Consider the following 14,351-nt stretch of genomic DNA (forward strand, 5'->3'; position numbering starts at 1 on the left):
TTTTTTTTTTATTATCTACAGAACAACGTCTGTCGGGTCAGCTAGTAATATTCTAAATATGAATGTAACTATATAAACTACCGAACCGATTTTAATTAAATTTAATACAGAGATAGACTAGAGCTTGAAAAAGGACATGGCTACCTTTTATTGCAAAAAAATAATGTATGGAAATTCGTCATTAACGAAGATAAAACCATGAAACTTTGGATTTAGGCACCCGATAAGAAATAATTTATAAATATTTGTTCGAGCCTTTTTGAAACTTTGACCTACATGGGGATGAAATAGGAGATTAAAGTTCACAGGGCAATACTATTAAAGAGACTCTCCACAATAAAAAGGGATATCCGCGGAAAGAGCAGTTTGTATGAGTATTATTTGAAAAGTATCTTAAAAAAAATGCCCAAAGTAAATACTTCAACGTGGACGAAGTGGCGGGTAAAAGATATTAATTTATAAGAAAATGTTAATCATCTTTCTCCCTTCTTTTATCATCCAAATTTTCCATGAACTTAAAATTCGAAATATGAATACAATACATACTTTATACGTCTAGATAGTCCCTTGCTGCTAGACAATCGAAAAAAACAGGCCAGATTTAATATTTTAGTGTGCGTGACAAAGCTACATCTTACACTCGCGATTTGTATGACATTTTGTATTAGTGTGCGTGAATCGCTCAAATTAGAGGTTAATTCTTAACATAATTTTTTTCGACGTTTTCACAACTGTCATTTTCTATCTAGACGTATTAATGATCTAGGCGTTTATTATAATCTAGCGAAAGCACTTTAACCCGGCTTAAGTCTAAGAAATTGTAGAAAGAAAGAAAAATAGTGACTGGGTGAGAAGATATCTTGCGAAATTTATAAATGTTTCGATGAAGTTACCTGAACCTGTTACCTGTGACATGGGTAGCTTCAAAAGGCGTCTTTTACGGCACAAACTCAAAAAAGGGAACAATTCTTATCAAATTCTGTCTGTCTGAATATATGATGAAATTTATTAGAGTTAGTTTGACTGATGACAAATTCAAATATTTTTCAAAATAGGATTTAAAATCACTTACGGAACGTCAAAAAACTACCACCCATTCGAAATAGTATGCCTCAGACTTGAGAAGAAGAGACGCAAGAAACACAGCGGACTTTTATTCAATCAGTACACAATATATTATGTACTATCGTACAATAAAATGTATGATTCAATAGTCTAAGGGTGTTCGCTCCGTTCCCAGTCTGTGGTGTCATAAATAAAATCACTTATGTTATAGTAACCTGTATCACACAAACGTTTATTAACAATTCTTTTGGATTTTGTAATACATTTCTTAACACAAAACTTTATCAACCTTAACCAATAATCAAACACTACCTTCAATAGATTAGGCACGTTTCTGTAGCGCAACGAGAAACACTATGAATAGAGTAAGCTTTAGATAACAAGAATAATCGAAACTTTATAACATAAAATATTGAGCCCCAAACTGGGCATAGCTTGTATCCGTGCCAAAACAACGATATATCAATACAAAACACAACCTCAAACATAAATATAAACATACATGACCGGAAACAAAAATTTATATCAGCATTTATTCTTATTAAATTTAAGATAAAAAAAAAATATTGTTCTATGTTACTAACCTGTTGAATTAGGTCAGGTTACAAAATTTTATGTATTATTTTTTTTGTTTTTATTTATTTTTTTATGATATTATTATTTTAGTATGGTTACCCTTCATATTAGTATAACATGTATGTAGTATGGCAGTAAGGTAGACCATATGGGGTTCTCCGGAAGACCAGCGCTGATCACATCTGTTTAAGGTGCAGAATAAATGATTTTTCGGAGAACCGAAACCAGGGCCCATTAGCCTAGAGGACAGGGATGACACTAGGTTATATTATATATTTTTTATCGAAGAGGAGGACAAACGATAGGAATATGTGCCACCTGATCTTTAGTGATCACCGCAGCCCACAATCGTCAACAACTCTCGAAATAAAGAACTTATTATTATTATATAATAATTACATATTATATTAATTTTTATAAAATAGTAGTTAATTGCGCTATTTTATTCTTTTATATTAATTAAATAATATAATTTAAATAGGGAGATAATCTAGTGTGTCTAAGACGTTATTATATTCCACAAATAGTTTTGATAGACTATAATCGGGTTCGAATCCCGGTAGGTGCAAACATTTATATGATGAATATGGATGTTTGTTTCCGAGTCATGGATGTTTAAATGTATTTATGTATGTTTATATGAATTTATGTATGTTTAAGTATATTGTATTAATTATATCATTGTCTTGTAACCCATTACACAGGCTATATATGCTTAACTTGGGGCAAGATAATTTGTGAAAAAAGTGTGTCAATATTATTATTATTATAATATAGATATGAGAAACAAAGTGATACTTTCCGTGATGGATTCCGAATTCAAATTCGGGATCGAATCGGGAAGAGGTGTAAATTATAGGTTAATATTTTACATCTAATATATAAAATTCTCGTGTCATGGTGTTAAACATTGAACTCCTGCGAAACGGCTTGACCGATTCTCATTATTGGGTAGGTCTGAGAATCGGACAACATCCATTTTTCATCCCCCTAAATGTTAAGGGTGGTCCACACGATTTTTTTTTAATTTTTTGAAATTTGTTTGATTATGAGTCAGCATTAAAAAATACATACAACTTCAAATTTTCACCCATCTACGATCAACAGTTACTTTTGTATCGCGATTTTAATATCGGCAATACAACGTTTGCTGGGTCAGCTAGTAGACTATAATAATATAGATATGAGAAACAACAAAGTGATACTTTCCGTGATCGATTCCGAATTCGGGATCGAATCGGGAAGAGGTGTAAATTATAGGTCAATATTTTACAGGTAATGAACGATTATTGTGCACTAACATTGACATAAGTAAAGCTTTCATAATATAAAAATCTGTGAGACACATTGGTTATATTATTTGGATTTTGCACGGAACCCTCACTGTCTTATTTCGGCTCTATCACACTAATTGTTCGTTTTGAAATACATTATTAAGTATTTATAATGACAATAATTAGAGTCCGGAAATTGTTGAATTTTATCAATTGCCGTAACGGTGACAATAATAATCATTGTGAAATGACCTTAAAAGACTTCCACCAGTTTACAAAACGGTAAAGTTTGTACCTAGTACAATATTTAACATTACCAAATTAGGCACATTTAACAAGTAACCATACACCCATAACTAGTTAACTTAACACAAAATTATACAAAAACCAACAATTATACTAATCAACACCCACAACTCAAGCCATAATATCGCCACCAATAATAGTGGTATCAGGAAACAATAATTAAAAAAATTTGCATGACAACGCATTAATATCACTTCAAATCCAAATCGCAGTAATAAAATAAAATGTCATGTTAAGTACAACTTAAGTCAAGAAAGTGATTGCAGCGAAACGAGTGAACGCAACCGGTGACTGCGAGGCCACAAAAAAAAGGTCATCCAAAATGGTACCGTACCCTCTATGGCTGGCAGGAACGATGACAACGAAAGACATGGTATTTTGGATTTCTTCTTAGTAACCATTGGCTCTTCTCCCGACTTAGTTTGTAACATAACACGTAACGTAACGCACACACGTAACGCACGTCCGCACTGCGCGTTCGACAATCACAACTGCGGATCCGAGCACCGGTGTAACGTTCGCGCAGCGCGACTTGCGGTTCAGCCAACGTCATAGCCGTGTCAATGTACCGTATCGAAGGTATAAAGCTAAGTGCACATTGTACACTACACAATAACTTTGTTGGAATCATTTTTAATATTATTTTTATATATTATTTTTATTACATAGTTTACATCGTTATATATAATAATAAAAAAATTGATACCCTTGATAAAAGTACTCGAAAGTGTGCGCTTGTTGTCCATCAACTATGACGTCATAACTGATAACAACAAGTTACCAAATCGGCCCTTTTTAAATACAATACAATAATACTTGCAATAAAGTTAATAATTAACAAAACAAATAATACTTGCAATTCTCATAATTTTTAAACACTTTTAAAAAATTATTATTGATTGAAATAAAGTAATTTATTAAAAATATATTTGATATTCTCTATCAATGGACAATAAACAATCCTAGGACTTTTTATATACAACAATTTTAAAAGCTTTCTACACCCATGTAATAATAAACAAAATATGGATGAATGTGAGATCGGTATGTACTTAAATTGCAAAGTAGGTATATAATATGATTGAAGTTGGTATTTTAGATTTCATAAAAAGGTTTATTTTGTCACATTTTAGTTAGAAATATTAAATATTCATAACAACTAAAAATTAAACATAATAATATAAGTGTTTTTACATTAGATTTTTGCGTAAAAGTTACATTTTTATTATTAATTTAGTTAACCCGACGTTTCAGGAAATATCACCTCCGAGGCAATGAATAAAAGGCGCTTAACTTGATAATGACAACTATGACAAATACTATCTTAAAATATAAATAAAACGACGGGTTAACGCCATATAGTAATAATAAAAATACAACTTTTATTTATTTATTATTTAAATGTGTAGACTCGCGTTAATGAGAGAATATATTTTTTTATAATGTGAACGGAGGTTTACATTAAGCATATTGGTGTGGAGTGAGGGCATGAAACGTGGTCGCATACGGCCTACATTCACTGTACGATGCGCAGGCGCATTGCCTGTGAGTCGTAAGCTCTCCCTTTCACTCTCGTACACGGTAGACGCGAAAAAGCAGTGCAACGTTTTGCGTCACCAGCGATAATCTTGATATTTTGTTAGCCTTATAAACGAGCTTAATATTACGAAACGTGTGAAAATACATAATGGAGGTTATCATACAACTTTTGTTTACTTTTATATTTACTTATGAATATAATAATATAGTGGCCGAAATAATTAAAAACTGTTTTTTTTACGTGGTGCCTAGAAATTTTGTATATCAATGAGAATAAGATAATGCCTAGAGACTATTTGGTGACACCAAATATTTGTATTCAGCCAAAAAAATATATTACATTTAACATAAGTAATTGTTTTCTTTCGATATATTGTTGACTAGCTTGTACCCGCTACATTATCAGCGTCGTTAAATCTATCTCAGCATGTTATAATTTATAAATGATAAAACACGTCTTACTTGTGTTCAGTTATCAAAGTACATACAGAACGACAATAAGACGAAAATTTCAAAATTTATGCCAAAAAATTGTAATTACAGAGTACAGACAGAGGCAATAGATTTGTATAGAGAATAGACAGCCGACGACGCGGTGGGTGGTTCCGACTTCCGAGCGAGTCCCGGCTTTCGACTCATGAGACGCGCCGGGCCGCGTTCTAGTGTTTTTATTTTACGATAACTTGTGAATTGTAAGGTGTACGTGAAGACCCCTCCCGTACCCCTTTCACCCCTTGCGCTCGTCCTGTTGCGTCAGTACGGTTTGCAGTATCATTAGCGTTACATGTCGTGATATTTACGTGCTATCACTGCTTTGTTTTTGAAGTTAACATTGTAACGGTTTGATTTTTGCTGTTAATACCTCTGTAGTTTCTTTTGTTCTATGTCGCTATAATAGTTTTTGTACTTAACTCAGATTTTTTCATCATCATATTAATAATAATCACCATCACAACACATGTTTACATCAATCAATAATATAGAAAATATAAATGGTTGTTTATTTATTAATAATAATATCCTAGTGATGCTTGTTTTGCACACCGTAACAAAGCGACGACGTGACGTCATCGATGTGTCGCCATCGACGTCAGGTCCAGTATAATATAACCGGGTAGTAGACGGCTATCATAATCAGCATGAAAAGCGTTGATAAGCCTTAATACTGAATCCATCGTCCGAATTAGCACATTTTATTTAACAATTTTTTTAGAAAACAGATTAAGTTTACTAGTTTATATCAGGTTAAACAGCTCTTCGGAACACTCCCCGTGATAAATTCGGTAGAAGACACACACTGAAGCGACATCTCTACGCAACGCCAAGTGATCCAGCCGATCACAGAGCACTGGGGCCTCGACGATTTGGCCTGCTCTACCGTTGCACGCGGTCAAATGAGTCGAGTTTATACTGGGGTACGCCAGACCAGAGATAATACTCCATGTGTGGCCGAACCTGCGCTTTGTAGAGCGCTAGAATGTGGGCCGGCTTGAAGTATTGTCGTGCTCTATTAATGACGCCCAGCTTCTTCGAAGCAAATTTGGTTTTGCCCTCCAGATGGCCACGGACTTAGCAATCGCTCGAGATTTCGAGACCCATTATTCCGATACAAGGCGAGGCTTTAAGGGAAGAGTTGTCGAAGAGTAATGATACGGCAAATGGGGTTTTTTTAGTGGTAAACGCGCTGAGTGAGTAAAACTTGAGTCTTCTGGGGCTTAAATTGAACAAGGTTCACTTTACCCCATTCCGCGACCTTCTGGAGAGAAGACTCGATACAAGACACAAGTTTCTCCCAGCACTGGTCGACGATTTCCCGAGAGAGACCTGCATGGCCCGTATATACGGCATCACCAGTGCTGTCGTCTGCATAGCAATGTATATTGGAGGTGTCCAACATATCATTGATATGCAGAAGAAACAGCGTGGGAGACAGCACACGGCCTTGGGGCACTCCAGCGTTCACGGGCTTCGGGTTCGAGCAATAACCGTCCACAACGACCTGTATGCTGCGCCCAGTGAGAAAGCTGGAGGTCCACTTGCATAAGCTCTCGGGAAGCCCAAACGATGGAAGTTTTGAGAGGAGCGCCTTGTGCCATACACGATCAAGGCCTTCGCTATATCCAGACTAACTGCCAGGCCTTCCCCATTGCTTTCAATAGCCGCCGCTCATCTATGTGTTAGATATACCAGAAGATCACCTGCCGACCAACCATGGCGAAAGCCGTACTGTCAGTTGTCTAACAGTAAGAGACTCTATCTAGAGACGTATAAGTTATCTTAGGTCCGAAGCAAATCTTTGCGAAAGAACAGTAGATTCGATGGGATTTTAAAATATTTGCATTTGAGTTACATATATTAATAAGTATATTTTTTTAATAACATAGTATGCTAAGAATACTCTATTACTTTTTAATACATAGTAGGATATTCAAAAATCATACAAAAATCGTTAGCAAAGTAAATTATAAATATTTTGTTAATAGTATATTGAATAACTATAGAAAATATCTAAACAGATTGTTGTTTTAATAAAGTGATATTCCTCACTTCTGAGATTTATTATACAAATTAAAGTAAGGGTTATCACTTTGAAAATAACAAATTACACAAATTAAATTTAAAAATAGCAAATTGTTTAAATTTGTAAGAGCGACATCTCAGTTCAATTTATTAATATGTAATCATTGGGATTGGGCAGGTTGTCAACTGTAAAGTAGATCCTGTAAATGAAGCCACAACCTGAGAGTTGAACATGACATAACAAAATTTACGAACCATGCGTCACTCGAACAGTCGGCTCAGTTGGTAAGAGCGCTCGGACTGAACCTGAGAGGTTAACAAATTTTGATTACAAATTTAATTTATATGGATAATATTATATTCCATAAAAGATATTTTTTACATAAGAGATTATTCGTAAACTTTATTTTGATTCTAATAGATTATACCAGTGGGAAGCTTCTTTGCACCAGATGCCGGCTAGATCGTCAAGCATTAATGTGTTCCGTTTGCCCAGTAATTTCACTAGCTACGGCACCCTTCAGAGTTCAGACCACAACACAATAATGCTTACAAATTACTGCTTCACGGCAGAAATAGTAGCCGGCATCCTGTGTAAAGGAACCTCCCACTTGTCCCTTCAGCTGATATTGGATTAAGACCCTTATGATGATGAAACCTCAATCTACCCCTTTGGAGATAGACAGGCGTGAGTGTATAAAATAAAGTAATACAATAGTGTTCAGCAGCGGAGTACGTACGTGTGACGGCGGGTGCAGGGCTATGGTCTCGCAGGAGGAGCTGCAGGTCGGGCTCCGGCAGCGGCCACACGGCGGTGAGCGCGCAGCCCGGGCCGGAGCGGCGCTCGGCGTCGCAGCAGGCCCAGCGGCGCGCAGACCACACACCCGGGTGGTAGCGCGCGCGGCGGGCGACCACACTCGACACGCACACTGCGTACAGACCATTCACAGACACTTGACAAGTGATCATCATCATGAGCCAGAAGACGTCCTCTGCTGGACAAAGGCCTCCCCAAAAGATTTCTTTCTCTTGACCAGATCGTCGGTCCATCTTGTGGGGGGCCTGCCAACACTGCGTCTTACGTTACGTGGTCGCGATTTGAGGACTTTACTGCCCCAACGGCCATCTGTCCGTCGAACTATGTGCCCTGCCCACTGCCACTTCAGTTTCGCAATCATTTGTGCTATGTCGGTAACTTTTGGTTCTCCTACGGATCTTCTCATTTCTGATTCGATCTCGCAGGGAACTGAGAAGTGTTAGGGGGCTACAAACATTTTACTGAAGTAATATGTTTGTAGTAGTATTAAAGCCGCTATACATGCTAGCGAAACTCACTAAGAAAAAAGCGATTCACTCGATTGTATGCAACGTGCAGTCATTGATAGATTGACAGATGACGGCTATTATATGGCAAAACAAGGTTTGCGAGGTCAGCTAGTCTTGTAAAAAAAAGGAGACAGCCGAAATCCACTACGTTTTAAGCAACTGTTCGCTTTCAAACTTCACCGGATTGTACTTCTTGGCAAATCGCGATACTGTAATTATTACTATTTCAAACTTATATTAAATGATTGCACGTTTCATACTAAACTAAATTTCAATTTATACTCAGGCAGTCCCGCCGCTTATTACGTAGTATTAATATCTTCTTTGCCGCTATAAGAATAAACGGCGAAATACAAACGGCCGATTGCAGGGTTTTTATAAAAATTTAAAACTTTATAGTTTAGTAAAAGAGACATCGTGCCTTACATAATTTATACATCTAGATAGAGTCTCTTGCTGTTAGACAACCGATAAAAACAGGCCAGGTTTAATACTTTAGTGTGCGAGACAAGCTACGTCTTACACTCGCAATTTGTTCGACACTTCGTATCAGTGTGCGTGCATTGCTCAAAATAAAGTGTTAGCTGTATTTTGTGGTTCACTCATTTTTTACGATACACTCATATTTTAATTCTGGAATACGCCATTATTGTTTATATTTTTGTCGTTATAGCGACAATAATAATACAAACACTCTATCGAAACGGTCCCGCGGGGAGACGGACGGGAGTTTTAAGCAGTTTTAGTAATAGGGGTCTTGTTGGTTACCCCTTGGGTACGGAACCCTAATCAGTCCGCTTAGTTCTTTTGTTTTTATCGAAAATGGGGTAAATTAGTACTGCTAAGTAGTTTATCTATCTATCTAATTATTTATATATATTAATTCTTATATATAATATTCTTATTATAATATATAATATTCTTATTATAATAATTAACGTATATATATATATATATAAATGTAGTTTATCTATCTAATTATATATATAATGATCTTTGTTTGAGGCTCTATCACGCCTAAACCACTGATCGCATCGAAATGAAACTATCACCATTCGATGCGAAATTTATCCTAGGTGGTTATTTTTAGAATTCCAACGTTCCTTTATTAATTTATTTTCTTTTAAAATTCACACATCGAAGCGGGCGGGATCGGCTAGTTTTATATATAAAATTTTTCATACCCTCCATTATGATAAGGGTAAACCTAAAGGTACCTCTAAATATTTTTTCTGTAAAAATTTTTTTATTTTTATTGTATTATGATTCAGCATTAAAAAATACATACAATTTCAAATTTTCACCCATCAACGATCAACACATATTTTTGTATCGCGATTTTAATAATATCATCCAGCATCCCCAGATATGCAATAGAGTTGCAAGATGGCAATCGAATTTAATAATTATTGTAGTACGATATACACTGGCCTGCAAAAGTAAGTATCACACTTTTCAAATTATTTTTTTTTCTTAACTATAGAAGGTAGAGATTTAAGATTAAAAACGTTTTGTTGCAAATTTTATAGGCTTTAATTCTTAGAAACTCAAATTATACATTAGTAACATTTTTAACTTAAAAAAGATAAAACAATGAAAATAGACATTTTTAGTTTAGTGTAAAAAAATTCAACTAAAATGTATTACATGTTATTTAATTTTTAATAACTGGTATTGCCTCCTCGAGCTCTGATTACAGCTTCGAGCCGGTTTGGCATACTGAACACTAGGTTTCGTAGCCGATGTTGGGGAATATTCTCCCATTCTTCTACCAGGGCCTGCTTTAGTGCCCTGAGGGTGGTGGTCTGCGATTTCTGACTAGCCTCCCAAACTCATCCCAGGCGTGTTCAATCGGGTTGAGACCAGGACTTCTTGATGGCCAAGCACGTCCATCACGCTGATACCGACCTCCTGAATATACTCTTGTACGATATGAGCCGTGTGCATTATCATGCATCAGCATCGATCCATCACCCATATTTGCTAAATACGGCCCTGCATACTCATTGAGAATCTCTTGAGCATATCTTTGCCCAGTGAGGGTGCCATTTTCTATGGCTACTAGCTCTGTGCCACCTTCTGAAGATATGCCAGCCCATACATGTACACTGCCTCCACCGTATTGGACACTTTCTGAGATGCAGGCTTGAAGGAATCGCTCACCAGGTCGCCTGTAAACACTTCGCCTTCTATCAGAAGTGTAAAGGGAGAATCGAGACTCATCTGCAAACAAAATTCTTGACCATTCTTCTTCATCCCACTGCATGTGTTCACGGGCGTATCGCAGTCTCGTTACTCGATGCTGTCTCTCGAGTTTTGGGCCACTCGCTGGTCTTCGGGGTTTCAAATTTGCTTCAGCAAGTCTTCTTCTCATTGTACTGTCACTAATGTAGTCCCTCCGGGTCTGAAGTAGCTGTTGCTGGACTTCAACTGCATTTTGGTGGCGATTTCTTAACACAGTGGAAATAATATAACGATCTTCTCGGGCACTGGTACACCTGGGTCTGCCATTACAAGGTCTCCTCAGATGGTGTCCAGTCTCTTCGTACCTTCGCTTTACCTTCTGGACCGTTCGTACCGTCACACCCACCATTCTTGCAGTGCGACGCATACTGATGCCTAGTTCCAGAAAAGCCATGACCCTAGCACATTCTTCAACTGAAAGAGGCATGATAAATAAATGTTATATGCTTTTTAGCATAAATTTTTAAAACAAGACCCATCGATCTTAAAAAAAATATAAACAGAAAGAAAAATGTGAATGGTAAAATTGTAATTCGGAAACGTCCACTTTGAAAAAAGAATGGTTTTGTTTTTGAAGTTTTTTTTCAGCCAATTCTTAAAAGAAGGTTACCGACTATAAAGTTTTTATGTACAAAATTAAATTCTCTTTGGAGTCCTTTTTATTTCGAAAGTATATCTTGTGAACTTAAAACGTTATCCCAATTTTAAAAGTGTGATACTTTTGAAGGCCAGTGTATTTGATAGGTCTGAGAATCGGTCGTCATCTATATTTTATACCCCAAAAATTTAATTATTGAATTTTTTTTATTACTTTATATGACAATACAACATTTGCTGGTTCAGCTAGTTTATATATAAATGTACATATTTAGACTTTTCATAATTCATAAAGATATGTTAGGTTTTTTTTAAAAATGATAACCCTCACTTCTAGGATTAACACAAATAAAATTTGAAAAAGAAAATTTTATGAACGATGCGGGATTCGAACCCACAACCTCCGGCGTTCCGTGCCAGTGCTCTAACCAACTGAGCTAACCGTTCGTGGGTTCGAATCCCGCATCGTTCATAAAATTTTGTTTTTCAAATTTTATTCATAATTCATATTAATATTTATCATTGACAGCTAGCTAGTCGCTGTGGTCGCCGGCCCTAAAATACACTATTTCATTAATATAAAATAAAAACATTAGAATTTTGTTATTATTTTTGTCGATCTTTGTTAAATATTATTTAAATTGAAATATTATGAATTGAATTTTATATTTGATAGCTGACCCAGCAAACGTTGTTTTGCCATATAAAGTATAATTCACGCGATAGTTTTATAAGTAATAAAATATTGCCTATATTATAGCCTGTACATCATTTTGTTCTATTGTCAATAGTTTTTGCAGCGCACGCAAAAATAGGTTTTCGATTTTACACCTTGTGTTACAAAATAGCAATTTTATTACGGATCCCTAATTTTGAAAAAAAAAAAATACATAGCCTATAGCCTTCCTCGATAAATGGACTACCCAACACTGAAAGAATCATTCAAATCGGACCAGTAATACCAGAGATTAGCGCGTTCAAACAAACAAACAAACACTGCAGCTTTATAATATTAGTATAGATTAAATTTGTTCTCAACAACTGTTTTGTGTAATTAATTTGTAAGTCTGCTAGTATTAAGTAGAATCAAAATAATAATCGACGTAAATACAATACATATCTAATATCGTTTGAAGGTCTTGATCCGATATCAACATTATAATAAATTATATATATAATTTATAAGTTCATTTCCTAATATGCAAATATTGGGGTTGAGCAATAGCGCTCGCACGGAACGAGAGGTCGCGGGTTCGAGTCCCGCATCGTTCATAAATGTTTACAAAACCGTTTTTACACTGTAATAATTATTGTCATAGTGACGTAATAATAGCCAAATTGAGATGTGCTTAATATGCAGTGATTTTCCAAGACATTAATTTTTACCAAGATTTTATTGCTAAAAATTCATCAATAGCTCCATACTTGGAAAATATATTCAGCAAACGAGACAAAGGTTAGATCATTGACATCAACATTTATAATATCGGGGAGAAATCTCTCAATATAATAGCAAAAGGTAATTCAATTCTAGCCTCTGATATTATAGATATAAGTTTGTTGAACTTGTTTATTGACTCACAAATAAAATTTGAAAACAAAATTTTATGAACGATTCGGGACTCGAACCCACGACCTCTGGCATTCCGTGCCAGTGCTCTGCCAGCTGAGCTTACCGTTCGAGAGACGTATCGTCATAAAATCTTGTACGCTTTGTTCAACTCTCAGGTTGTGGCTTCATCTACAGAATCTACTTTACAGTTGATAACCTGCTAAACCCCAATATGTGCATAATTTATCTGTAAGTTTTACAAAGTCCAAAAATAAAAAATCAAGTAATTTATGCATAGATGCTCAAGCCAATTACGTACTCTTTAAATTACTACAATTTTTTCGAATGGTTCACCTAATTCCAGCCAATCTTTTGTACGTGAATTCGTTTATTTTTTTAATTTGATCAATTATTGTGAAAGCAATGAAATTTCTACAATTATTGACAAATTATTCAAGATTTCGTGGACTAGGCGGCGTTCGCCCGCTATAACAGCGGGAGAGGTGCTAATGAACCCTTAAAACCGAAACGTTTTATCCTCATAACCCTTACGTTAATTGCAATCTGAGATTCACCCATTTATAAATAAACATTCGGACCACAGGCATACGCTCGAATAGACAGACACAAGACGAGGAATAATATCCAGTTTTACCGAAGGGCATAGAACCCTAACGACCGTTTTCAATAACCTATCTATCCCTAGTTTAACTTACTAGAGGTAGACATATCTATCCTTTTATGCTTACTTACATTTCAATAACCTATCGACAAATAGTTATAGTCCAATGCCTTACATTGGACTATAACTATATTGGACATAACTATGAATAGATAAGATATTGTCATTGAACGGTGACAGCAATGTATCCGTAACTAGTGATACGTTATTGAAAACGGCAGTTAGAGCGCATAGATTACTCGATAGGTTAACATAGAGACGAGTGGTACCACGAGACATTCCATTGGGTCTAAGTCTTGCACTAATCGCTTCCATTTCGTGGTTCCCAGGCCTAAGCCTTCTCATGCTACAGTTGGAGTGGCTTTTTCAATTGGACTTTGCGTAACGACGTAAGTCTAAGAGACACCCCCAGTTTCCAAAAGGCTGCCGAAGTTATATTCAAGTAACACGTCTGTCAATGATGCAACAAGATGGTTAAATAAATTCCGGTGTTTCGAAATGATATTTCAAAAATTTTACTAATCTATTATTATTTATATTTTACCCATTAGCTGTGTTAGGTATTACAAAAAATGTTCAACACGTGTTAAACACTTGTTTTTAAAAAGTTCTATTACAAATCTTTCTGTTCTTTAGCGTTCAACAATCTTTAGACATTGCTTATATTCAA

General features: G+C 35.7%; 1 protein-coding gene across 2 annotated transcripts in view; it reads right to left on the bottom strand.

Moving 5' to 3' along the window:
- The window catches only part of LOC126970626 (tyrosine-protein kinase Btk29A), a 67,507-nt gene that overhangs the window by 36,770 nt on the left and 16,386 nt on the right, over positions 1-14,351 (bottom strand). Inside the window, exon 5 of one of the 2 annotated variants that reach the window (XM_050816692.1) lies at positions 8,021-8,209. In XM_050816692.1, coding sequence (XP_050672649.1) covers positions 8,021-8,209 — 189 coding nt within the window. Of the gene's footprint in view, positions 1-3,555; positions 3,700-8,020; positions 8,210-14,351 lie in introns of those variants that run through there. The other variant, XM_050816693.1, reaches the window with a different exon arrangement.

This window comes from Leptidea sinapis, chromosome 21, assembly GCF_905404315.1.
Source record: "Leptidea sinapis chromosome 21, ilLepSina1.1, whole genome shotgun sequence".
NCBI lineage: Eukaryota > Metazoa > Arthropoda > Insecta > Lepidoptera > Pieridae > Leptidea > Leptidea sinapis.